Raw genomic sequence first — 24,253 nt, 5'->3', positions numbered from 1 at the left:
AAGGCCATACTGCAGCAGCAGCGCTTTGCCCTGCCCTGCATGCAGCAGAGCATGCGTGCCCGCATCGGTGGCGACGATGCGGTTATTTATCGCTGCAGCCTGGGTGCCTGGTCCTGCCTGAGGTGGGAAGCAAAGGTAGATAGCAAGCTGCCAACTTGGGAAGAGGTTTTCTGGCCGAACAGCTTTGCTAGCCTCATCTTTATCTCCTGTGACTTCTGTTTGACTCTCTGGCTGTTGTCTTCCAGCTGAGCTCCTTCAGGAGAAATCTGGTTTGCATGCCCTGCTGAGAGGTTGTCTCATGGATGGACTTGGTTAGACAGTGGGGCAGTGGAGCAGGAGCCCGGAACTGAAGCTTGAAATGTTGCAGGAGAGACCTGCATCTTTGGGGCTGGTCTTCAAGTGATGCAAACAGGATAGTGGCTTTTTCTCAAAAATACCTCCTTTTCTCCCTCCTCTCTATTCCCGGGGTGTGCGGTGTCCCCTGGGGTGCTGCTTTGTGTCTGCCAGCTTCTGGGAGCTCTTCTGGGTTGCTGGGGCATGGTACGGCAGAGAGGGGAAGGGGGTCACTACCAGCATCCCCAAATCCTCATGGCTTGGTGGGAGGATGCAGTGCAGCTTCCCACCGCACGGTCCCGAGGCTGTGGGCAGTCTGGTACCGCTAATCCCTACGGATAGCTCTGGTTCTCCCAGCACTCCTGCAAACACCATGCCTCAGGCAGAGGGAGGTGATAAAATGCATGTGGGGAGGATGCAATTGTTTGTTTTCTTAAATAATCCTTTTGGCATGCCCGGCTCTAAACAGCAGAAGAAACTCTGGCTTTTGCTTGCACCAGCTGACTCCTGCGCCCTGTAGCACAGGCTTTATAAAATCCCACCAGGCAACGAGGCGGCTGTTTGAATTGTATCCAAGTAATATTTTCTTTTATTTTTTTTTTTTCTCTTCCATCAGAATTAAAATTTTTGATGAAAGGCGGTCAGGAAAAGTCATCTAAATCCTCTCCCTGCTAATCTGCATATTTTATAATTGTCCCAAAAGCCTGGCAGTTACTCCCTAAATCTCCTCTTAAGTCTCCGCTGAGAGCCGTTATTAAGAGTTAGCAAACCCGGCAAGCCCTTTGAGGTGGGCTTCTCAAAACCAGAGCTTTTAATTGTCGAGCTGAGCCAACGCCTCTGGCCGCGGGTGTCATTGTGGTGTGCGCTTGCTTTCTGGGAGGTGGAAAAAGGGAGACATGTGGCTCGTGTGGCTGCGTGACCGTGTGGGACGGGCAGGGAATGGGAAACGAAACGCTGGGGGCGGTGGGAGTCTGGTTAGACCACGGAGAGAGGAGTTCTCCACGTGCTGCCGCCGCGGAGGGCTCTGATGCGCCGTGGAGGGCGTTGCCGTCATCTCCGTAGGAGATGCTTCAGATAAATAACTGAGGGAAGCTGAGGGGTGAAAGCCCACCTAGGAGTTGGTGGCGATAATGTGGTGGGGCTCGGTCAGCTAACACACCACACCTGGGATTTGGGTTCTCTTCTGCTCTGGGGCTTCACGTGCTCCATGCTCCAGGTTTTCCATAGCTAACTGTGGATATAGTCTTGCAGAGTAAAAACTTGTGTATATTTTTCCAGGAGTGTTTTAACCAGAGCTTTGTTGCTTCTGCGCCAATGCGTGTGTTTGGCAAGCCCTCACCTCCGCTCCTTCCCACCGCTCTGCCGGCAGCGTGGGTCGGGCAGGGGAAGCTCTCGTTTCCTCCCCGCGCTGGAGGGATGTTCCCCAGGCACACCTGGCTCCAGCTCCTGCCCAGGGATGCGACGGGGACTTCAGGCTTGGGGACAGTCTGTCTCTGCTCCCCGGCGCTGCCGTGGCGTGGATGAAGCAGTAATGCAGCAGATACATCAGGGAACCTTTTTTGGGTCTAGTTTCTCATTCAGAAGCCGTGCTGCTTGCTGCCGGTGGTGATGATGAAGCTGGGAGGGTGGTCAGCCTGTGCTGGGGTGGTGGCATTCCCTAGCTGGGAGCGTGCGCCTGCCCGATCCGTGTTTGGGGAGCCAGTTGTGCCCGGCGGAGGGGGGGGCAGCTGCCAGGGGTGCTGGTGGCTGCTGCTGCCTCTGCACCCGGGCAGCGCAGGGGTGCGAGAAACTTTCTTCTTCTGCCCTAAGCGACTGCCGCTGGAGGTTTGAGGACAGCTGTAGTGAGAGCAGTCAGCACAGCGAACCGGGTTTAGGTATAGGGTAAAAACGCTTCTTTTAATTAAAGATGCTGCAGACATGGGTGAGGAGCAGGGGGAAGGAAGAGCTGCCAGTCCCTTTGGGCAGACCCTGCTCTTGATGCAACAGGATCCATTTGCTGCTGCTCCAGGTACATGGATTAGATTGGCTTAGATTTTTATTTTTTAATTTTTTTTTTTAACTTTCCCTAAGCAGATGCTAATCCCAGGCCTTGCTGTCTTAGCATGGTTGTTTTCAGAGCACCTTTTCTCTAGCTGGGTTTTGCTTGCAGCTTGACAAGCTGCCTGCGACGGACCCTTCGGACAACCGGGATGCTGAGCTGGACCGAGGGAGCATCCACCCGCAGCAGGCTGAGCCTGTACTGGTCAGCTGATGTGGGATAGGGATTTAACATTTTTGGCACCTGCCCTGGTGGGGTTTCAAAGCAAACAAGCTCTAGGGTTGAGGATTAATAAGACTAAGCGGAGTATGAACAGTATCCGCTGGTGTTTTTGAAGCCCTGCTGCCTGTTAAATGCCCTTGAACCATCAACATTGACAAATGTCTTCCCTGCTCATGTTTTAAAATCTAAAACCTTAACTCTAAGAAAACCTTAGCTTGGCCTGAGAACACCCTTTTTTTTCACCCACTCCATCTCCTCTTAGTGGGCATTTTAAATTAACTTTATAATTTTAAGTTCAGTCTTGCGAAATGCTTCCAGGTGCCAGCCAGGTCTCCTCCCCTGGCTGCAAGCACCTGTGGCAGGGACGCTTTGTTATATGCAAGGTGGAACATGGGCAGAACAGAAAGCTGTTTTTCAAACTACTGCACAGTTTTGTTTCTTTTAAAAATAGACTTTACTGATCCATCGAGGACCTTGCATGTGCTGGGCAGCCCGGAGCTGGAAGCTGATGGGAAGGGAGCCCGTGGTGTTGCCCCATCCACCCAAGAGCCTTCCCGAGGGCTGCGGGCTCTGGCAGGGACCTGCATTGCCGCTGCCTCGTCACAAGTTTGCACGTGTTTTTAAATGAAGTTATAGGAAGTTGGAAATTTGGTATTTAAGAGTTAAATTTAACTAGAAGAGCACTGTTACTTTCAGTATATTCAGGTACCTTGTTTACTGTGTTATTTTAACACGCTCTCCATTGGACTGGGGATCTGTCTTTAGTTTGCTGGGTGCCGTGACCTCCCCTGGGAAGCCTGCAAGCACCGCGGCGATGGCTGGGTCTCTGCTAGAGCCCCATGTTACCGGTTGCAAGTATCTCTCGTGGCTTCGTGTGAGGGATGCCCTCCTCCCATGGAGCCGCTCTGCTTCCCCTCTGTTTGAGTTTATTCTGCTGCAATTCCCCTCATCCTTCCCCTGGCTGCTGCGAAGCAGAGGGGCTGTCATCAAGCTCCTGTGACACCAGGTTATCATTCACTTGTGACATCTCATTCTGCTTTAAAATAAACCCCCAGCAAGACAAGCTGGCATCCCCAGCACCCCATGTGTCTTTGAGGAGTTTGTGAGATGAAACTGTTTGCTTCATTATTTCCATTATTTCTATTTTTGTCTGAGATTTTAAAATAGCAGAAGTATACTTTTTTTTTTTTAAGCTAAATCCCAAGTCTGTGTGCACCAGTGTGGTGGCGAGACATTTCGGGTGGACTTGAGGGTTTGACAGGAGAGCAAGTGTAAAGGAGGGTGCAGTTTCCGTCGTCCTCTGTGAGGTCCTGGGGTCCTGGGGCGAAGCCTGGAGCCGCTGCAGAAACCCAAGGCTGAAGGACTCTCCAGGTCAGGAGTAGGAAGAGATATGTAGAAGATAAATTGCATGCATGCCTAATGACTTGAAGTGCTTGATAAAGATATATTCTCTTTCAAGAAGGAAGAATTGCCTGGCAGACGGGCACAGGCTGCACGTATAGGCAGCAGCCATCCTGCGTAGGGCAGGAGCACGGTGGACGTGTGGTGACCTGTCCTGGTGGGGTGTAGGATGGTCCATGGTCCTGGGGGGTCGGTGACTCAGCAGTGATGGGGACCCCGGGTTGCAGGCTCGGCGTTGCCTTGGTTTTGCTAAATGACTTTACGTGTGCCTCTTCATTCTCTGTGCTTTTGCTGGGGCAGAGAAGTGAATTTTTGAGGTTCCAGCTTCCTTATTTCCAATGAACAGCATGGTGCATTCAGAAGCTGGAAGCTATTAATCCAAATATCTGACTTTTTTTGAGCTAAAAGCTAATTTTTCTCTTTCCTGGTTGCCTTGACAGTGTGCTGGGGAAGAGAAGCGGGTTGGTACGCGGACTGTGGTGGTCGGGCACCGTCCAGTTTCGGAAACAGATGCCTACGTGGCACAGAAGTTCTGTGACAACAGGATTGTCTCCTCCAAGGTGAGCTTGCTCTGCTCCCGCAGGTGCAGTGTGCGCATGTATTCCCTGCTCCTGTATTCATCCTCATTTTATTTGATAGTGGTTTTCCGAATTGAGAAACTGACTTCCTCAAGGGTGGATGTAAAGGTCCCTTCGCAAGTGGAGCAGCCTGGTACATACCTTACACCACAGCTCCAGTCTCCCTATTAGTCTTTTTTTCTTCCTATCAGTCCCAGTGAGGGTGTGTACAAGTTCGTTCCTTCTAGTTTGGATGAGAGCAAAGCACATGGACGCTTTGGTTTTGTGGGTTTTTTGGGGTGAGGGTTTTTTAATGTTTTCTGGCATTCCCATCATGGAAAAAGGACAGGTTAAGTGTAATACATCACAAGACTACAGCAACTCAGATTTGCAAAAGGGAGTGGGGATTTTCTTGATAAATGGACAGAAGAATACGATTCCCTTTTTTTTTTGTTCGTTCCATGGGTTTTTTCTCTCTTGAGATAGGACGAAAATAACCATGCTCTGTTTATCCCTTTGGATGAAAGGGGAAACATTCATATGGTATTAATGCAGCTTTTGTTTGTGGTGGAAAACTGTGATGACACCCGTCTGCTTTCTGCTTAGATTTTTCCATGACATTCATGAAGCTATTTCAAAAGATTTGAAGCCAATTCGAGTAAAATATCAAACAAGTGGCATCCCATATTGTCAACACAGCTGGATACACATTACATTGCTTAGGATTCATGATGCTCAGCATACGGCTAGGCTTCAGTTTTACTGTACTTGAGGTGTAAGGGGGCTTTTCCTTCTTTCTTACACAGCTTGGATCTTACTTGGTTTTATATCTCTGAGCTCTCTGAATTTATATAGGGGAAAAGTTTTAAGCCTAATCATGTTTAACTTGTGTAGCATTCCCATTGACGTTTCCCTGGCATACAAGAGGGTCCTTCAGAAAGGACACCTTCCCGTGTTTCAGTTCCCTCTCTGACAAAATGGTTTGTTTTAGCACTACTTTTAATTCTTCCCTGATTTATTTTTGAATGTTTTGTCCTTGCTCTTTTTTTCCATTTATATTTGCTAGGCATGGAGTCTTCTAAATCCCTGACCAGTCTCTTTTTATAGTTAAGTGGACATTGGTTTTGAGACTTGGCTGCTCATTATTCTTTGTTTATTTGAGGCAGACTGAAAGATCAGATATTAAACCCATTATTTTCCATGTTGTTCTTAAATTCCACATGGTTTTCCAAAGCAAATGATTCAGCAGCCTTCTTAAAATGATAATGAAGCACAACGTAATAACAAATTTGTATGGGCAACATGGCTTTTTTTTTTGTAACAGAAGACCAACTCTAAGATAGCTTTTGGAATTTGTTTGGGGGGGGGAAGAAAAAATCTCTGCACTGTGCATTACCTGTTCATGAAATCATGTCTCTACAAATGTCCATCTAGAAGTTGTTTGCTGAAACAGATGCTGTTGTTTTTATCTTCTTTTACCATTCACCATCTCCAACAGTGTGGTTTGTGTTATTTTGACGAAAGAGAAATAGCCGCCTACTTCAAAGCAAACAAACAAAAAAACCTTCACGTAACTGAGAGAAGCTTCCAGCTGTTTAATGAACCAGCAGAGAGAGCCAGTGCTGGAAGCCGAAGCAGGAGCTCGGTGGCATCTCGGCATCCAGCTGCATCGCGCTCCTGGTTTTAAAGCAGGGACCTGGACCTTTGCCTGGAGCACGCCAAGGCTGCTCAGACAGCTTGCTGCCGTGCTCCTTGCTGGGTTAAAGGGGAAACTCCTTTTCTATTTTGTGCAAATACTTCCCATTTTGTAGCCTAAGTCCCCAGTCAGCCCTGTACCTTGGTCTGTTCGTGAACCCCCTCTCTCCCCGCAGTACACCCTCTGGAACTTCCTCCCGAAGAACCTTTTTGAGCAGTTTAGAAGAATTGCCAACTTCTACTTCCTCATCATCTTCCTCGTGCAGGTAAGAGCTTTGGTGCCAAGGGTGGGTTTTATTTACGTACTGATGGTAAGCACAGCTTGAACAAGAATTGAGGTTCAAAACTTACTCTGTTGGTGCTTATAAGTGGTTTGGTTCTTTTTTTTTTTTTAATTGGAAGCTGTGTTATAATTCTGGCACACCATCCAAGGCATAATAACAATTAAAATATTTGGGCCTGTCTGAGATGATGTTTGAATGACTGCTGAGACAATTAAAAACTATCTTAAGTCTTTAACTGTTAAGATCAGTCAACTGGTGAAAATACATTTGATGCTACAGAATTAAGATCTAATTTTTTGTCATCTTTATTACTTCTGCTGCATAACTATGTATTTTCCCAAGTTATATGATATCTGTATATCATAGTTACAGTGTGTTTCAAGGCAAGCAGAAGAGATAGGCCGTACTTAGTAAAATTCAAAAATGCATAGCATGAGCTTTGGGAATGTGAAGCTTCAGGAAGCTGCCCTACACAGAGAAAATAGCAAATTTTGTATATGGACAAACTTCTGCTCTGCTTTGTGGCTTTGGTTAAGGAGCAAATCCTGAGCAAACCTGAATAGTCATTTTCTGTTCTGTCAGCGAAGAAGAAAAGTGGGCTGCCCAAATGCACTGGGGCAAAGGGAGCTTGGGAGAATCACTGCAGTGCACTTACTCACCTTTTAAATCCTGTACTTAGGCCTGGGGCTTAGCAGACAACCTGCTCTAGGGCTGAAAATAGTCATCAAAAACTCTACCCCAGCAAATTAAATGGCACCATGCAGCTACTGCAAACAGCCTGCTTTTAGAGGACTTCTCTGGGGTTTTGGTGGTTCAGGTCTGGGGTATCACTCTCTTCTAGGCTGCATGTTCAAAAGGCGAGTGCTGAAAATGTTTTGTCCTTACAGTAAAGAGCTACAGCTTACGGTCATTACGTGGCTGCCGCAGAACCGGGGGATCCCAAGATAACAGCCAAGGATGGCTCCTCCTGGCAGTGTTACGTGAAAGGCCAATTTACCCCGACATCAGCTGGCTCTTCTCCACCACTTGATTTCACTGGCATTGCTCCATTTTGTCAGAGTGGATTTGTAATTTGCCTTGAACTGAAGCGATGCCCCGGAGTCAGGATGTCCTTTTTGTGTAGCTGGCCATTTAGTGACGCAGTATTACATTTTATCTATTGACCCTCTGGACGTGAAGAATATGGGATATTCTTGATTATACTTACAAAGCTGGTTGCAGTTTAGCTACTTACGCATTTTAGGCACAGGGATATGCAGGTGAGAGAAGAGCCTTGCTATTCCTCCTTGGTTTTATTCTGTGATTACCTTTAAAACAAGGAAGCAACCCTCATGCTCTATTAGAGAAAAAACAAACCCAGCCAAACAAAAAACAACCCGACAGCACTAACACACTTGCTGCCCGGTAGAGTAACTGACTGCCTCTGGATGCTCATTGTTCTGGAGATGTCACTTGCCTTAAAAAAGCACTCCGGGCAACTTCATTAATTTAAAATATCCGGGGTTATACCTTGATAAATGGCATCTATAGCTTAAATGTTAGTGCTTGTCTTTAAATTACTTTAATAGAATTGCTGCTGAAACCCTTTATCAAAATGTCTATTACTCCGAGACTCCAAACTCAGCTCTTGTTTTAGAGAGAGGAAGAGAAAATATATGCATTAAACATAAAACACCTATTAGAGCACTAACAGGGATACAAATAGCTGTTTCTTTGGTTCATCTGTTGCAACACTCAAAGGAAACTGTGAGTAAACTCCTGGTGGAAACAGCTGGCCTGGAGTAAGCGTAGTCCAGATATGTTTGTAGACAGACCAAGCTGATGGCAGTAAGCTAATTTAGGAGGTGCCAGGAATGAAAAATGTGCCTCTTGATTGATGGAGATGACTTCTGGACTCTGGTCTTCAGTGTCCTAAACAATGAGTTAGGAAGAAACTATTAAGTAACGGGAGAACTTTGTCACTTTTAAGTGGATCCAAATTAAGCTGTTGAAGTCCTAAACCAGCTCAAAAATAGCTTCAAAGGAGTTTGCCTTTGATGTTCTGGCGTGTTGCTCGTGTGTCCCTTGGCTTTCCACCAGCTGCAAAGGGGAAGAGCAGTATCCAGCTGTGGGATGCGCAGGGAATGCAATCTCCAAATACATAAATGAGTTATTCTGGGGACTTCATCTAATATTCGTGTTCATGCATTTGTAATACAGCATTTGTGTGGACAGAAATTGTGTTGTTTGTTTAAACAAATAAAACTGCAGCTTGTCCAGTGCAGATAACTCTCCCACTGGGGAACAGGAGGTCCTCTCCCTTGCCCTTCTCAGCTAAAAGCCAAAGTTCCTCTTGTATTTCTGAGGTCTGTCCAATTTTTGCGAGATAACTTTTGGCTGAGTGGCCTAAACTTCAACGATGCCACTCCAGTGAGTGTCCGTCACGCATGCTGCATGACACTTGGCACTATCCTCGCTCAAGGTTGTTCCTCCAAAGTCTGGTTTCTACCAGACTTTCTGTTTGTAAACATTTTACACCCCTTTGAGTGAGCCAATGCTTTGTGTTCCTGGAAATATTTGTTGTGTTTATCTTGGTTTACCCTCATGCTACTTAACTCATATGCCACTTACCTGGCTGCTTCTTATGGTGTATTTCTTCCACTTCAACATCTTCTGGCTCTTCTCTCTTTGGATCCAATAGTGCAGGGTAAAATTGCAGTGTATGGCATTTCATAGAGTTAAAAATTTCCACGTAGCTTCCTCCCAGCTAATAAGAGCAATCCTGTCCTTAACACAGCATTTTATGGGAAGCCTAAAACAATAAATATACAGATGCTGCTGTTTGCGAGCATGCCAGGGAAGCACAAACAAGTGAAGGGAGACAAAGTCCCTTTGTGGGGACACAAAGCCTTTCTGCTGAGCTTCCCCATCCCTTTCATCACAGCCCTCACCATCTGCCTCTCGTGCTCCCGTCCTCTCCAGGGACAGCAGGAAAAATGGCCAATTTTGTGTGCCCTGGTTTGGAAGGTGGGGCAAGGGTGCAGCTTTTCCTCCTCTTACATTATTCCCTCCCAGTTATGAACCTGCTCTGCTGTTGTTACCCTTCGGGCAAAGTCATGATACAGTCAGAAGAAGCAGCGGTTTCCCACAGCCCGGAGGTTTAATTAACAATGAAAGGGCTTGGTGTTTGCCGCAGCGCTAGCTCGGGTGCTGCACTGAACTTGGGAAGAATCCAGCTATCCACCCCAAGGCCCTCGTGCGGTCTCTGTGCTTCAACTGTGCTGTTAATTCCAAATTTCAGAGCTTGTTTTACTTAAATATTCATGTTCCATTCTGTAATATATTTCCTAGCTAATTTGGGCTGATGTGTGTTATTTTTAATCTGAGTGTCAGTGGTTCAAGACAACTGCTACTGTCCTCCCTCATAACCAGCCATGTTTTAGGGTTCAGATGTGCCTCATCTTCACTGCCAAAGAGGAGGAACAGCCCTCCTGTGGCTTAGTGAGAAATGCAGGTGTTTTTCACTCCATGCATTGCTGCTGCCTCTGCCCCATCCTCCTTCCCTGCCTCGGTCTTCTCCAGCACATCCCGTGGTGGGAGCAGGCTTGTTGGCATCCACACTTTGAGTCCTTGCGTTTATGTAGCCCATCTCCAGCAGCCCGTTCATCCAGGCTCTTATTTCCCAGTAGTGCAAGGTGAAATTTAGGTTTTAAGCTACTTCTGATTAGGGTTTGTCCCACCTGCAGACATCCCACAGTCCCACAGAAGGAGGGATTGTCCAGCACTCCTGGAGATGTCTGTCCCGTCCTTCTTGTGTGCCCCTTCCTCCCCTCCCTCCTCTGCTGGGCTGTGACTTACCCCCAGTGGGCTGAGCACCCTTTTTCCCCTGTTACCAGAGTTTTTGTTTCTTCTGCTGCCTGAAAACCAGTTGTCAGCAGTACTTTTTTTTCCTCTCTGCAGGTGATAGTGGACACCCCGACCAGCCCGGTGACCAGTGGCCTCCCGCTCTTCTTTGTCATCACTGTCACAGCTATCAAACAGGTACAGGTGTCAGTGTCGGGAGAGGAAGATGCTCTCTGGGACATGTGGTAGAGAAAATGATGAGCATGTATTTGAATGTACTCAGAAGTTACCGAAATGGGCTGGTAGGTTTGGTGAACCCTTCTCAGAAGGTCAGACAGGCGTATTGGTGCTTTTCAAGAGAGGCTGCATGTTCAGTGTGGTTATTGGTCTCTCCCTTGTTTTGGCAATGTAAAACATCTCTACGTGTAGTGTTGTAAGCAAGCCGTGAGGGTCAATAAAGGTTACTGCTGTAGTTCTGGCTTTACTTGAATTTACTTTTTAGAAATGCTCTCCGAGTCTCTGCAGGATGCAGAGACATGCTCCAAATATAGCCTGTGCTCTGCTCCCATGTTGGTAAACAGAAAGGACAGGTTCTGTTCAACCACTCAGCTAGTCCCAAAAATATGTAGTGCTCATCTTCTTGCAGTGTTAAAAGACCTTTTTCCTCCCATCGTACACACATGTGCCATTTCAAATTTACTCTACAGAAGGATTGAATAATCAAAGAAGTTTCTTCTGCAGGGGCCAGAAAGGGAGAGCTAGAGTAAAATCCATCTGCTTCAAATCTGAATGTTTTATTCTTTCAGTGAGGACCGAAGAGGAAGAGTCTTGTCCTGCGTTACCATAGGAAAGAGTTGCGGGGTGCTAAGTGTATTATTCATATTCGCAGCCTGTTCTTGCCAACACTGAGAATAATAGAAACATGTTACAGTAGTTTAGCTGCTCGTTGCATGCGTTGCATATAGATTATTTTTGTGTGTCATTTCAATCTGTTCTGAATCTGTCAAATATGCATAGTGAAGTTTTTAAAATAAATTGATTCAGTCTGAGCTACTGTGGTTGATGTTTTGTCAGGCATGAAGGAGGCCTCCTTAATTTATTCATTTTTTAAAATTTCTCCCTCTCTCTCCATCCCCACTCATGCTCTTTCGTTAGTTTACTTGCTTCGTTACGAGTTTGTATTGCCTGTATTTGTGTGCTTAGGGATATGAGGACTGGCTGAGGCACAGAGCTGACAACGAAGTGAACAAAAGCAATGTCTTCATTGTTGAAAATGCAAAGCAAGTGCAGAAGGAGAGTGAAAAAATCAAGGTAACTCTTAACAGTGAACTCGCGTGTGGTTATCGCTGAAGCTGATGGGAACGCGAGGGTGTGTGGTACGGAGGCGAGGGCAGGGGAGGAGGGATGTACTGAGGTTAGAGCTGCCCGGCATGCTCACCTTCAGACGACATGCGTAGAGAGCCATTCCCAGTTAAGAAGCGAAGCTGCCTTTGATTGCTTTTGAAAAGCTGTCTCACAAAAGCTGTACCGGGGCTGACAAGTGACAGATCTGTCAGCGTTTTGCACTTCTCTGGGACAAGCAGTCCTCCTCTATTTCCAACTCTCCCAAGGACACCAGGAAAGTACACTAGTTTTGACGTTAATTTATCACACTGCACTTCAGACAAGTACAGACTCTTTTGCTCCATCGAGATTTAGCAGAGAAATAAATACTGCCTGCGCCACGCGGGCGCTCTGATTTGGTGCTGGGCTGGATCGACCTATGGGGCTGTGGAGTGATGCGTGGGGACCCGTGCACCCTTTGAACCCTGATCTCCCTTTTAGCCAAGGTGGTTTCTCTTAGGCTTTGAGGGAAGCTAAATCCATAACCATCTAATAGCAACCGAGAGGGCTTTTCATGTAAATGTTTCCTTTCTTTCAGGTTGGAGACATAGTAGAAGTGAAAGCGGATGAGACCTTCCCCTGTGACTTAATATTTTTGGCCTCAAGCAGCATTGACGGGACCTGTTACGTCACTACAGCGAGTCTCGACGGCGAGTCCAATTTCAAGGTGACAGGGTTGGATGGGGTGGCGTTCGGGAGCTGGTGCTCGGGGGTGCTCGGGGTGCCTGGAGCTGCCACTGAAGCCGGCGCTTGCGTGGGGTGGGTGTGCTTAACTGGAGGGTGCCCCCACGGAGCCCATCCCCGCGGCCACGTGGCTGTATTTACAGCTCTTCCCTCCGTCCGCTCCCAGTGCATCAGCCCCAAAGCCCTCGGGGGATTGTTTCTCCTCCTTTTTGTCTCCAACAGCCATTTCTGCTGGTGCTGCCCCAAATTGTATCGATATTTATCGATACAGCTTCGCTGCCTTATTGCCCATCACGGGAAGAGTCTTGAGGCTTCCCTGCTCCTCGTGAGGTCTGGTGCGTCAGTAAAGCAGTGCCTGCAGCTGCTTCAGCTCCCTTTCTAGTACTTGCCAATGTGTCTGTTACTTAACTGAGTTTTTCCAGTGAGAGCAGGGACTTTGTGAGGCAGTATGTCTAGATTCATTTGGGGAATTTTTCACCAGTGTGAGAAATACATCGCTTCTGGGTTTTTTCTCTCCCTTTCCCTGAATCAAGCAGTGAAATTTGGTATCGGTCTTGCTCAGGATGAATCTCCTCTTCAGTTTATTGTCTTTTCTTCCCTCTCTAAACTGGGGAAAGCAGCAGCAACAACAACAAAAAGCTTGTATACATCAGCAGACGTGAACATTTGGTTGCACTTGTGTTTGATAAATCTTTATACAGATACTAGCAACTGCAGTAGTAAGGCTGGAAGATACTTTAAAATGATATGATTCATTCTGCCACACTCTGAAGTGGGTGGGAATACCATTGTCGATCTGATATGTATTGTATGGGGCCTGTGGTTCGTCTCTTTATGGGTGGCTGTTAGTCAGTACTGGAAATCTTGTGTAGGAGCTGATGCAGTGCTGGTGCACCACACTGGTTCTACTACTGAAGAGGAGTGAAGCTTTGAAGTGGCGTGAGGCTAAAAATAGATAAGCATCTTAAATAGGCAATTGTTTATTTGTGTCAGGTGTATTATATGCATGAGTTCACATAACTTTTGCAGAGTCTTGGCTCTTACTAACTTTTGAGTCTGCAAGTGCAATGCTGAATTTCTATATCAAGCGCTGTGGTGGGTTTTTTTCTGGTTTGTGGATTTCTGTAGGTGACTGGGAGCTGTCTCCTGTTTCTTGACAAGACGAAGATGAGCCTGAAGGGGAAGTGGGGGGGAATAGAAAAACAAGTGCTGTTTGGGGAAATAGGCCTAATGTTAGGAACCAGGCTTTGCTGCAAAAGGAGGGTGAGGGAGGCACACTCAGGTACACACAAAACCTCATCTGCAGCGATATCTGCTGCATGCCTGGTGGGGATTTTTCTGGTATTTGGGGCATGTCAGGTCGAGGTACGGGAAAGATGCCTGGTCAAGTGAAACTGGAGCAGAACTATAAAAGGGATTTTGTCAGGGCTTTGTCTTTGAAGTGTGAATCTTCAGTCATACATTATCTAAAAGAACATGTGTTTTCTAAATACACTGAAGGACTGAGGATGTAAAGATTGTGGAATTGATTAGGAGGCAGCTTTGAAGTATCACTCGGTAATTGCACAGTGTCCATGGTGACAGGAGCAGCGGATGCGGAACCCCACGCAAGGGTTGGGTTTGGTGCTGGGCACTGCAGGAACGGTTTTGAGTTCTGTTTCACAAAGGTTGTGATTTATACCAGAGATGTGTGTGCGTTTGTGCATCTGCTTTCAAGACAAAAAGCCAGGCAGGTTACCAAAATGGTGTGAAGGTGGGTATTTATAATGTCACGACTACAGCGTGTGTAACATAACAGTTTTTCCCAGGATGCGCAAGGAGGGGAATGCAAACGTAAGGAGTGGAGGAAGCTTTTTAATGAATTTGTTTATGAAGATGGATTAAGGCAGCCTGCCGTGCAGCCCGCCGTGACTTGGAGCTCTGAGTAGCTCCTATAAATAGAGCCTGGAAGGCAGCAAGCGGATCCTTCGTGGGCTTTCCAGTTAATTGTGAGAGATGAACCTTCACAGCAGCAGCTGCTAAAAATAGCTTGGAGTCTGCCAGCACTCTGCCTGATCCCTGGGCGCTGGAGCTGGCATCTAATTACCTTCAGGAGCGGGCGGGCGGGCGGTCCCTGGGAGCCCCCTTGCCCTGGGGCACCTGCAGCCTCCCCCCCAACCCCAACCAGGGCAGCAGCAAGTCCCTGGGGGGAAAAACAAAGATTCTCTGCTTTTGATGCATGCCTTACTGAACAGATATTCAGCAGCTCTTTCCCGCTATGGTTTCTCTTAAGCTTATTGACTTCACTCTTTAGCTGAGAAATGCTTCAGCTGTTTTGTGGGAGTGGGGCGAGGGTTCGGGTGAGCTGCTGGTGCTGATGTGCCTTTGCTCGGTGGTATTTTTAAGTAACAGGGTAACACACGGGCTGCGTTGCTGCTGGCTCGTGGTGACACTGCTTCTGCTTCTCTGCCCAGACTCACTACGCGGTGCGGGATACCACCGTGCTCTGTACGGACGAAGCCATCGATGCCCTCACCGCCACGATCGAGTGTGAACAGCCGCAGCCCGACCTCTACAAGTGAGTCTGCTCCTCCTACCCATCCTGCCCTGTCACTGCCTGGTGTCCCTGTAGACACCGGAGCACCATTGATTAGGGGATCTGATAAGTTAGAGTTCAGCAAAGCAAAGGGCATTTTCTTTTCATCAGAGACTGAAGGGTTTGTCAGGCAGCGATAAGCTGCCGGGCTGCTTCCATATGAGCATGGCAAAGTCAACACCAGGCTTCTTCAGGACTCAGTTTCTTTGCAGCAAAACCTCCCTGGTGAAATGCTTGTCGTGGTGTAATGAGCCATTTTTTGTCAGCTCAGCTGTAGTAATGGTCCATGTGCCTATTCTTAGGCCAGTCTACCTTCCAAGTAGCATGCATTGGGCTGAATGACTTCCAGGAGTAAGCTGTCTTTGTGGTTAAATCCCTTGAAGGAGGTTTGCTGGGGTGTGTAGGCACAGTCAGGTACTGCTGCTCTGCTGCTGGGGGCCAACTGGGGGCACCCCTGGCCGTGGGGAGTTGTGGTTTCCATCTGTCCTGAGCACAGCAACCCCTCTGGAGCGTTAAAATCTAAAATGCACCCATTGATGTGTTTGTTTCCATCTTCTGTCAAAGGCTTTTTTTAGTATGTCTGTAGTAGATCTTCATAAGGTTAATGGGTTTGTAATACAAGTTTCTCTCATTTTTATTGCAGATTTGTTGGAAGAATTATCATCTACAGAAGCAACCAAGAGCCCATAGCCAGGTTGGTCTTGCAGCTGCCTTGGTGGCCCTCCTCAAAGAGGCTGGGCATCTACATCAGATTTCAAGGATCTGAACTTGTGCTGTCATCATTAGGGAATGGTTGTTTTTCTTTAACCGTTCCAAATATTTAATTATTAAGGGAGGCCTGGAGTTAACCTCTCCATGTATGCTCTTCTGCCATCCTGTGATTTTGGGGAAGCAGTACAGGACCACCTGGTAATGTCCTTCCCTGCTAATGGGGAACAAATTTACCAGGCAATTGCAAAAAATTGTTGTTCAAGGGAAAGCAGAAATGTGAACATCAATCAGAGTGTTTTGGGGGTGGGGAGGGAATAAGCAAATAATGTTTATAAGCCATCAAAACCAGATGGCTGTCACCGGAGCGGTGCTGGCCGTGTTTGTGCTGTGTTAGATCTCCCTGGACCCTAGAAGCAACGAAGGGTCACGAGTGAGGGTTTCGAAGAGAAATAAAAACACGAATGGGAGCAAAATAAGCCATCGGCTTTGGTGCCATTGATCAACTGTGCTGGAATGGACAGGTTTTCAATGCTTTTAAAATCAGATTTTTATATATGTACCAAAACATATTTGTTGTGGTTTAACCCCAGCCAACAACTAAGCACCACACAGCCACTTGCTTACCCTCCCCACTCCCAGTGGGATGGGGAAGAGAATCAGGAAAAAAAAAAGTAAAATTCATGGGCTGAGATAAAGGCAGTTTAATAGGACAGCAGACAAAGAGAAAATAATGATGATGATAATAGTAATGTACAAAACAAGTGATGCACAATGCAGTTGCTCACCACCCGCTGACCGATGCCCAGCCAGTCCCTGAGCAGCGGTCGCTGCGCCCCGGCCAGCTCCCCCCAGTTTCTATACTGGCCATGCCCTCACATGGTATGGAACAGCCCTTTGGGCAGTTTGGGTCAGCTGGCCTGGCTGTGCCCCCTCCCGGCTTCTCGTGCCCCTGGCAGAGCATGGGAAGCTGAAAAGTCCTTGCCTAGTGTCAGCACTGCTTAGCAACAACTAAACCATCAGTGAGTTATCAGCATTATTCTCCCACTAAATCCAAACCACAGCACTATGCCAGCTACTAGGAAGAAAATTAACTCTATCCCAGCTGAAACCAGGACAATATTAGATCTGAACATTTTGCACTTATTCCTCAAAAGTGTTACTGATAATTCCTGATTAAATTTGGAACTTTAAGCACCAAAAATAGTTTGCCTAAGCCAAAAGGGAAATATAAGTATGTAAAGAGAAAAACAAACTCAAGCAATGTCCAATTTAACATACAAATCAAGTAATCGGATCTAAAGAACATCTGTTTAGCTTTATTATCTACCTCTGGGTCTAAATTATGAAGAAGCTCAAATGTTCTTTGAGTGATGTGATGTTATAACTTCTTTTACGTTTAGGTCTTTGGGTCCTGAAAACTTGTTGCTGAAAGGTGCTACCCTCAAAAATACCAAGAAGATTTATGGTGAACAGTTTATTATTGTTATTTATTATTATTTATTATTTATTTAAATAGTCCTGATAAATAATGACTATCACTAAATCTGGAGATGGAAAATAACTTCTCTACTTCCTGTCTGCCAGGGCTTTATATTTGCATTCAGTACACAAGCTGATTACAAAGTTTACAGGGTGAAATTAGGAGATACTGGTTGTATCTGCAGTGCTGCCAAGCTGTGCAGGTTGTGTTAATGCACCTGAGCAAGCTTTTCTTTTTGCTTGAGACACAAAGGGCAGGGAGTTGTTCCCCAATCCTTTGCTGAAAACGTGCTAGGATCACAGTCCCAGCCACTAGTGACTGAGGGTGACGGCTGTTACAGAATACTGATGTGTTTTCTGACTGTATGTGATCCATAGGCTCCTGCTCAGTGCGCTGGGATATGTGCAATTAGCAGCCTTGGAGGTTTTTGTAGTTGAACAGTCCTTGGGTAATGCCTCTTCTTCAGTTGGATTTGAGTTTCATGTAAACACTGATGCCCCTTATGGCTAAGTGCAAGCTAGGTCCCTCCGGGGCTGCGAGTCCCTTATGAGCCCTGCTTTAATACCCTGTAGGAGTTGCAGTCTATACTGGAATGGAAACGAAAATGGCTTTGAACTACCAAGGGAAATCTCAGAAACGGTCTGCTGTAGAAAAGTGAGTATTTATAGTCAGCAAAAAATCGGTAAAAGCTGGGTTTTGGGTTTTTTCATGATGACTTGTACAGAAATAATCCCCTAATCTGCTGCCTTTTGTTTCAGATGCTCTCTGATTGCATAGAAAATCTGTATATTTGATTAAGCATATCTTTCAAGAAGCTGCATCATTTAGTAGCTTTTTAATTTAAAAACAAAATTAAGAAATGTTAAAATATATGAACTGACCCTGAATATCAGCACTGTGAAAAGCAGTTGTTCTGTAATTCCCTTCTTAAAAGTAAGGAAGTCTTGTTCCTGCTTATTTGCATGATTTTCTATATAAAAATAGCTGCAAGAATTTAAAAAAGAACCCTGTTTTTCAGATCTATCAACGCTTTCTTGATAGTGTATTTGTGCATCCTATTGAGCAAGGCTACTGTGTGCACGACTCTGAAATATGTCTGGCAGAGTAATCCATTTAATGATGAGCCTTGGTACAATGAAAAGACAAAAAAAGAGAGAGAGACGTTCAAGGTAAGCGGATTTGTATTTCAGGACCTCCTCCAGCTTTATTTATTCTGACAGTTTTATTTAATCTGATAACATCTTCTGCCAGCCCTGTGAGTCCTGTTTGCTCACTGGAAGTGCTGTCATTTCCTTTGGGCTCTCCTGCTGTTTGCATTTCTTTCCTGCCTCTCTCATGCTCGGTGATGGAGCAGGGCAAAGCATAAATAAATAAATATTATATAAATGCAGCAGCCAATTTAACCTGCCTGGATCCTTATTTGAACTTGATCTAACTTTCAGCTTTTAGTAGGTAAACTTAAATTGCTCCTTGTTTCTAGTTAGTTGAGATCAGAATGAGCCTGTAGCAGTATATTCTTAAGAGGAATATACTTGAATAAAATATCCATTTGGTCACTGTGAAGCAGTGAGACACACTCTCATGTTATACCCTCATAGATCTGCAGAAGACAATGAGATTTTCTACAGTGAAGGAAAATGGAATTTGGCCCTGTATCTTAGCTATATTCATTTTCAGGTTGTTTTTTTTCCTGTTTAACTTTAGAAGAAAAGCTGTCTAAAACCCCAGAGGTGTTGCTGTAAACTGCCCCGACTTACACCTGACTGCATCTTCTCCTATTTCCATTGCAGGTCTTGCGGATGTTCACAGACTTCTTGTCATTTATGGTCCTTTTCAATTTTATTATCCCGGTCTCCATGTATGTTACAGTAGAGATGCAGAAATTCTTGGGTTCCTTCTTCATCTCTTGGGACAAGGAGATGTATGATGAAGAAATAAAAGAGGGGGCATTGGTGAACACCTCGGACCTCAACGAAGAGCTCGGGCAGGTCAGAACATGCCCTGTTTGCATCTGCTTGGATGAAAATGTGGACGAAAGTGTCCTTCCTGATAGGAACCCTTGTGTGACAGTCCCTCGCAGGCCCCTTAGGGCAGAGCTTCAGCCGGTTTGGTGGCACTTTAATGTGATTCTACTTGCTCTGTGAAACGGATAAGGTTATAAATAGTGCATGAAAGAGCAGGAATTGGGTCATGCCAATTGCTTCCATATTGGGGAATATCAGGCGCGGCGCTCTGCATGTCAGGGTGGTTTGCTTTCACTGCTTCAATTAAAAATTAAAAATCCTTTGTCTCTTTGAGGATTAACAAAAATGTCTGCCCAGTCATCTCTGGGCATGCAGTGCATGTGCAGCCACGCTGCTGCTGGCTTGGTGGGAGCAACTAGATAGCTCGGGCTTCCCTTTCTTATCTACATTAGCAGAGACTGAGTATGGGGTGTGAGTAGTGCCTCCTGCTTTCTTATTTTTCTTTTAAAAAAAGAAAAAAATCAATTTGGAGTAGCAATTATCTAATTTAAATACAGTACCAAAATGAAGATCCCCCAAAGGAGGCGGCAGAGCTGCAGCAGCAGCTATATAAGTGCTAGGAGCTATAGCAAAGGACCCAATGAAAAGGATGAGGGGAAAGTGAAGAGCCTGGAAACAGATTTTAAGTCTTCAGGAGCTGCCTGCTGCCACCCATGCAAAGACCACTGAAAAACAAAGGAGCTGCTCTGAGTGGCAAAGTAGTAAAACTACACAGTGGTGTAACTCCTGTGGGGCACCTGCGTCTTTTGGGGGATCCAGGTTAGGATAGAGCCAAGTTGTCCCGATTTTAGCTGGGATAGAGTTAATTTTCTTCCTAGTAGCAGGCATAGTGCTGTGGTTTGGATTTAGGATGAGAATAATGTTGATAACACACTGATGGTTTAGTTGTTGCTAAGCAGTGCTGACACTAGGCAAGGACTTTTCAGCTTCCCACGCTCTGCCAGGGGCACAAGAAGCCAGGAGGGGGCACAGCCAGGCCAGCTGACCCAAACTGCCCAAAGGGCTGTTCCATACCATGTGAGGGCATGCCCAGTATAGAAACTGGGGGAGCTGGCCGGGGGGCAGCGATCGCTGGACTGGCTGGGCATCAGTCAGCGGGTGGTGAGCAACTGCATTGTGCATCACTTGCTTTGTATATTCTCTTACCATTATTATTATTACTATTATTATTACTTTCTCTTCCTCTGCTGTCCTATTAAACTGCCTTTATCTCAACCCACGGGTTTTACTTTTTTTTCCAATTCTCTCCCCCATCCTGCTGGAAGTGGGGAGGGTGAGCTGTGTGGTGCTTAGTTGCTGACTGGGGTTAAACCGCAACACAAGTACTCATCAGCATTGCCACAGATGCACTAAAATGCCCCGGCCTTTTTGGTTTTGAGGGGCTCTTTCCCTGGCGTGTGGGGCTGGGGGTGCAGCGAGGCAGCCTGCCTGCTTGCTTCTAGGTGGAGTACGTCTTCACGGACAAAACTGGGACCCTGACAGAGAATAGCATGGAGTTCATCGAGTGCTGCATAGACGGGCACAAGTACAAAGACTGCATTTCAGAGGTGGATGGCTTCTCTCAGACTGATGGACACCTAAAACACAATGCCAAAGCAGAAAAAGTAAGAAATCTGTTTGTTGATGACTGTTAGAGTTTTGTGGTCAGCTACTGGCTGGGCAAATACAGCAGAAGCTTGGGGAGGAAGGGTGTGTGTTTTGTTTTAAAAGATGCGTACACAAAAATCACAACCAAGTGCTGCGAGGTGGGCTTGGTGCATGGCATTAAGCTGGTAACGAGCCCTCCCTCATTCTGCCTAGAGCCGCGAGGAGCTGTTCCTGCGAGCCCTCTGCCTGTGCCACACCGTTCGGATCAAGGAAGCAGACCAGGTGGATGGGCTGATAGGACATCCAGAACGCAAATACACCTATATCTCCTCTTCCCCAGATGAAATTGCTTTGGTGAAAGGCGCAGAAAAGTAAGAATACGAAGATAGTGGGTTTTTAATTTCTTCTCTCCTGGTGGGAAGGAGGTGAGGGTTATCTGAGGGTGGTAGACCCCTTTCCCTGGTCAAGACTGCATCTCTCTGTGAAGCACGTTGTGATACCAGCGCTGGGCCTCACCTGCAGCCCTGTGAAGCAACGTGAGCCTATGGGTTTAAATGAGCTCCCTGTAAAAGGGGATGCTCTACAAAGGGTCTTCCCTGAGCAGCCTCTTGGGAGGCCGTGGTTTGCATTCGCTGCTGAGAGCAGCCCCAAGGTGCTGCAGTGCCTGGCTGGAGCAGAGGCTTCTTTGCTGGAGCCCCCATGGCCGTGTGTTTTAATCCCCAAGGAATGGAGACCAGTTACCATGTGCATGTTGCAGCCATATTGCTTCCTTGGCATGCCGTGGCAAAATAATAAGATGGGTTACTTTTATCAAACCCACATTTGAATCCTGCTGAAGATGCTCAAGGCCAGGTTGGATGGGGCTTTGAGCAACCTGATCTAGTGGAAGGTGTCCCTTGGTCATGGCAGGGGGGTTGAATTAGGTGATCTTTCAGATCCCCTCCAATCCAAACCATTCTATGATTCTATGCTATTGCCAGCCCCTAGGTTTTAGATGGAGGCTGTTGCAGCTGTATATACTTGCTCATGGCTTGTAAATCTGCCAGAAACCCAGGGGACCATGTCCAGAGGCTCTCAGCATTGGTGCGCTGCAGTGCCCAGCTCTCCAGGTCATGGGAGCAGTACCAGCACATCATAGCAGGCTCTGCATGGAGTAAGCAAACATCTAGTCAAGCTTTTTAGCTCAGACTCACTAACTTCTTTGCTCTCTTCTGCACTACAGAAGGTGAAACGAGAATGCTGTTAATGTATAATAATGTGCCAATGGGTGTTTTCAACGTTGTTCTGTCCTTTTGTTTATTGACAGGTATGGTTTCACTTTTCTAGGACTTGAAAATGATTTCATGAAAATACGAAACCAAAAGAATGAAACTGAAATGTAAGTGCTGCAGGGGCTGCCGAGGAGCAAGGCCCTTAGTGCTGCCCTGGTTCCTGCCTGGCTTAGTTGAGTTTGGTCAACGGGGCCAACCTGGCAAGGTCAAAGCTGTTCCATGAGGACTGTCAGACTGTGCTGACCTGCCCAAAAACTCCTGTCCTTTTTACAAAGCGCAGCACAGCAAGGTGCAGGCTGGAAGGCTGGCTTGCAAAAATCTGCTGGTGGTTTTAGCGATGCCTAAATTTGGGTCCCTGGAGCATGTGCGGTCCCTTACATGTGTCCTTCATCCATGCCTGGCTGCGCAGATGGCTCCGGGGATTCACGGGGTGGTTGCTGACCGTACAGACAGCGGCTGGGCCTCGCAGCGGGATAGTCTAAGCCTAAATTGTGTGATATGGCTCCCTTCCCTGTAACTTTTTCCCTTCCCAGGCTGAAAATAATTAGATTTTACACTGCGCTAACAGCTCGTGGGATGCCTGAGAATCTTAATCCCAGCACTCCCCAAGAGCTTGCCTTCACAAGCAAGTTTTGCTTCTTATTCCCCTTATGGGGAAACTTCTTATTTAAATGCCAGAGCCGATGTCACTGCCTGCTGAGCCGCTGCCCAGCCTGGGGGCTCGGTGCACGGGTGGGCAGTGAGGGGAGCACAGTCACAAGCTGTAACCCAAAGCTTTGCTGTCTGGTGGGAGGTCTCGTGTGTGCGCCCACACCCTCGGCCCCATGCTCAAAGCAGCACTGGAGTGTTTTTTACTCCATTTTCTTGTGCAGTAGCTGTAAAAAGTACATTGCCCAGTGGGTGTTGCGACTTGTAGGATGTATTGATTTCTGCAGCTCGTTGTTAGTGATTTTCTGTCTTAAACAGTTATTTTTCTTTTACTGAGTCTAAGCTCTGTTCTTTTTTTTTTTTTTTTCCTAAGGTACCAGCTTCTCCATGTGTTGAACTTCGATCCTGTCCGTCGTCGTATGAGTGTCATTGTGAGAACCACCACAGGTACAGTTAAAACACATTTCTGGACGTACACGAGTATAAAACACATCCTCTTTATTCCTGTACTGAGTGTGCATAATGCCATGCGCTGTAACTCAGAGAGGCTAAGCTGTTAGCTTTTCTAGGCTGGTCTAATTAAATTCTGTACTGGGTCTGGTTGGATAGAGTTAATTTTCTCCATAGCAGCCATTGGGGGCCAGCAGCAGGTAAAAGGAGGGGAAAGGGATGGAGACAATGACCCACGGAGAGCTCCCTGCTTGCCTTGTTCCAGCCTGGAGGTACAACTACAGAGGGAAATCTGTGACCTTCCCCTGAGCGGGGCTGGGTTTTCATGGGGATAGCAGACAAAAATTCAGAGGTCACCATCCTTCTCAAATGTTAGTCCCGTGAGGTATGGGATGCTGGTTTTACTCTCCTCCAAAAGGTTGCCAAGGTTTCTAAATAGGAAAAAAAAAATTGCTTTGTCCAGCTTGTTGCAGAAAGTTTGCTCAGGGGCAGGTAGGGATACCCTATATCGCAGCTGAGGTCAAACAAGGTTTTGCACAGGTTATTGCAAGGCCACTTTTGGTAGGCAACCAGGCTTCTAGCAGTGCCTCCTTTAGTCCTGCCAGATTTTCTCCCTCTGCATCATTTGCTGGCTGTTGAATCTGTTAAAGTCTTTATGTGGCTTGTGAATGCTATAAACTATTTATATTGCTTTTAGGAAAGTTGCTTCTCTTCTGTAAAGGAGCAGACTCCTCTATTTTTCCAAGGGTGCAGCAAGAAGAAATCCAACAAACGAAAGTCCACGTGGACCGCAACGCTATGGTGAGCACGCGTCTGGAATTTGGCTGGCTCCTGGGGTCAGGAAAGCCTTATTCCAAAAATAGGGATGCGACCTTGCTTTGGAGGGAAGCGTTGAAAATCTGAGTGTCACTTCACATTGTTTTGAAGCCAGGCTTCTTTCCTTTTCTGTTTCTTTGGCTTCCAATGTTTATTTGACTTTTGATATACTTATATGGTCTCCATCACAGTTGTGTCTGAGCATCTCCCAAGCAAGTTCAAAATAGAAATAACAATAGCAGGCTGTTTTCTCCGGTGGGAGAAATGCCTGG

At 46.5% G+C, this 24,253-nt stretch overlaps 1 protein-coding gene across 1 annotated transcript in view; it reads left to right on the top strand.

Moving 5' to 3' along the window:
• ATP11C (ATPase phospholipid transporting 11C (ATP11C blood group)) overlaps positions 1 to 24,253 on the top strand; it is a 46,402-nt gene that overhangs the window by 4,574 nt on the left and 17,575 nt on the right. Inside the window, exons 2-17 of the mRNA XM_075720373.1 lie at positions 4,435 to 4,554; positions 6,423 to 6,512; positions 10,470 to 10,550; positions 11,556 to 11,663; positions 12,274 to 12,402; positions 14,873 to 14,976; positions 15,638 to 15,688; positions 17,106 to 17,170; positions 17,758 to 17,839; positions 18,204 to 18,354; positions 18,976 to 19,173; positions 20,652 to 20,813; positions 21,010 to 21,167; positions 22,103 to 22,174; positions 23,089 to 23,162; positions 23,863 to 23,966. Of these exons, the coding sequence (XP_075576488.1) occupies positions 4,435 to 4,554; positions 6,423 to 6,512; positions 10,470 to 10,550; positions 11,556 to 11,663; positions 12,274 to 12,402; positions 14,873 to 14,976; positions 15,638 to 15,688; positions 17,106 to 17,170; positions 17,758 to 17,839; positions 18,204 to 18,354; positions 18,976 to 19,173; positions 20,652 to 20,813; positions 21,010 to 21,167; positions 22,103 to 22,174; positions 23,089 to 23,162; positions 23,863 to 23,966 (1,749 nt within the window). The remainder of the gene's footprint in view (positions 1 to 4,434; positions 4,555 to 6,422; positions 6,513 to 10,469; positions 10,551 to 11,555; positions 11,664 to 12,273; positions 12,403 to 14,872; positions 14,977 to 15,637; positions 15,689 to 17,105; positions 17,171 to 17,757; positions 17,840 to 18,203; positions 18,355 to 18,975; positions 19,174 to 20,651; positions 20,814 to 21,009; positions 21,168 to 22,102; positions 22,175 to 23,088; positions 23,163 to 23,862; positions 23,967 to 24,253) is intronic.

Source organism: Pelecanus crispus, chromosome 13 (genome assembly GCF_030463565.1).
Source record: "Pelecanus crispus isolate bPelCri1 chromosome 13, bPelCri1.pri, whole genome shotgun sequence".
Taxonomy (NCBI): Eukaryota; Metazoa; Chordata; class Aves; order Pelecaniformes; family Pelecanidae; genus Pelecanus; species Pelecanus crispus.
This window is presented reverse-complemented; position numbering and strand designations above follow the sequence as displayed.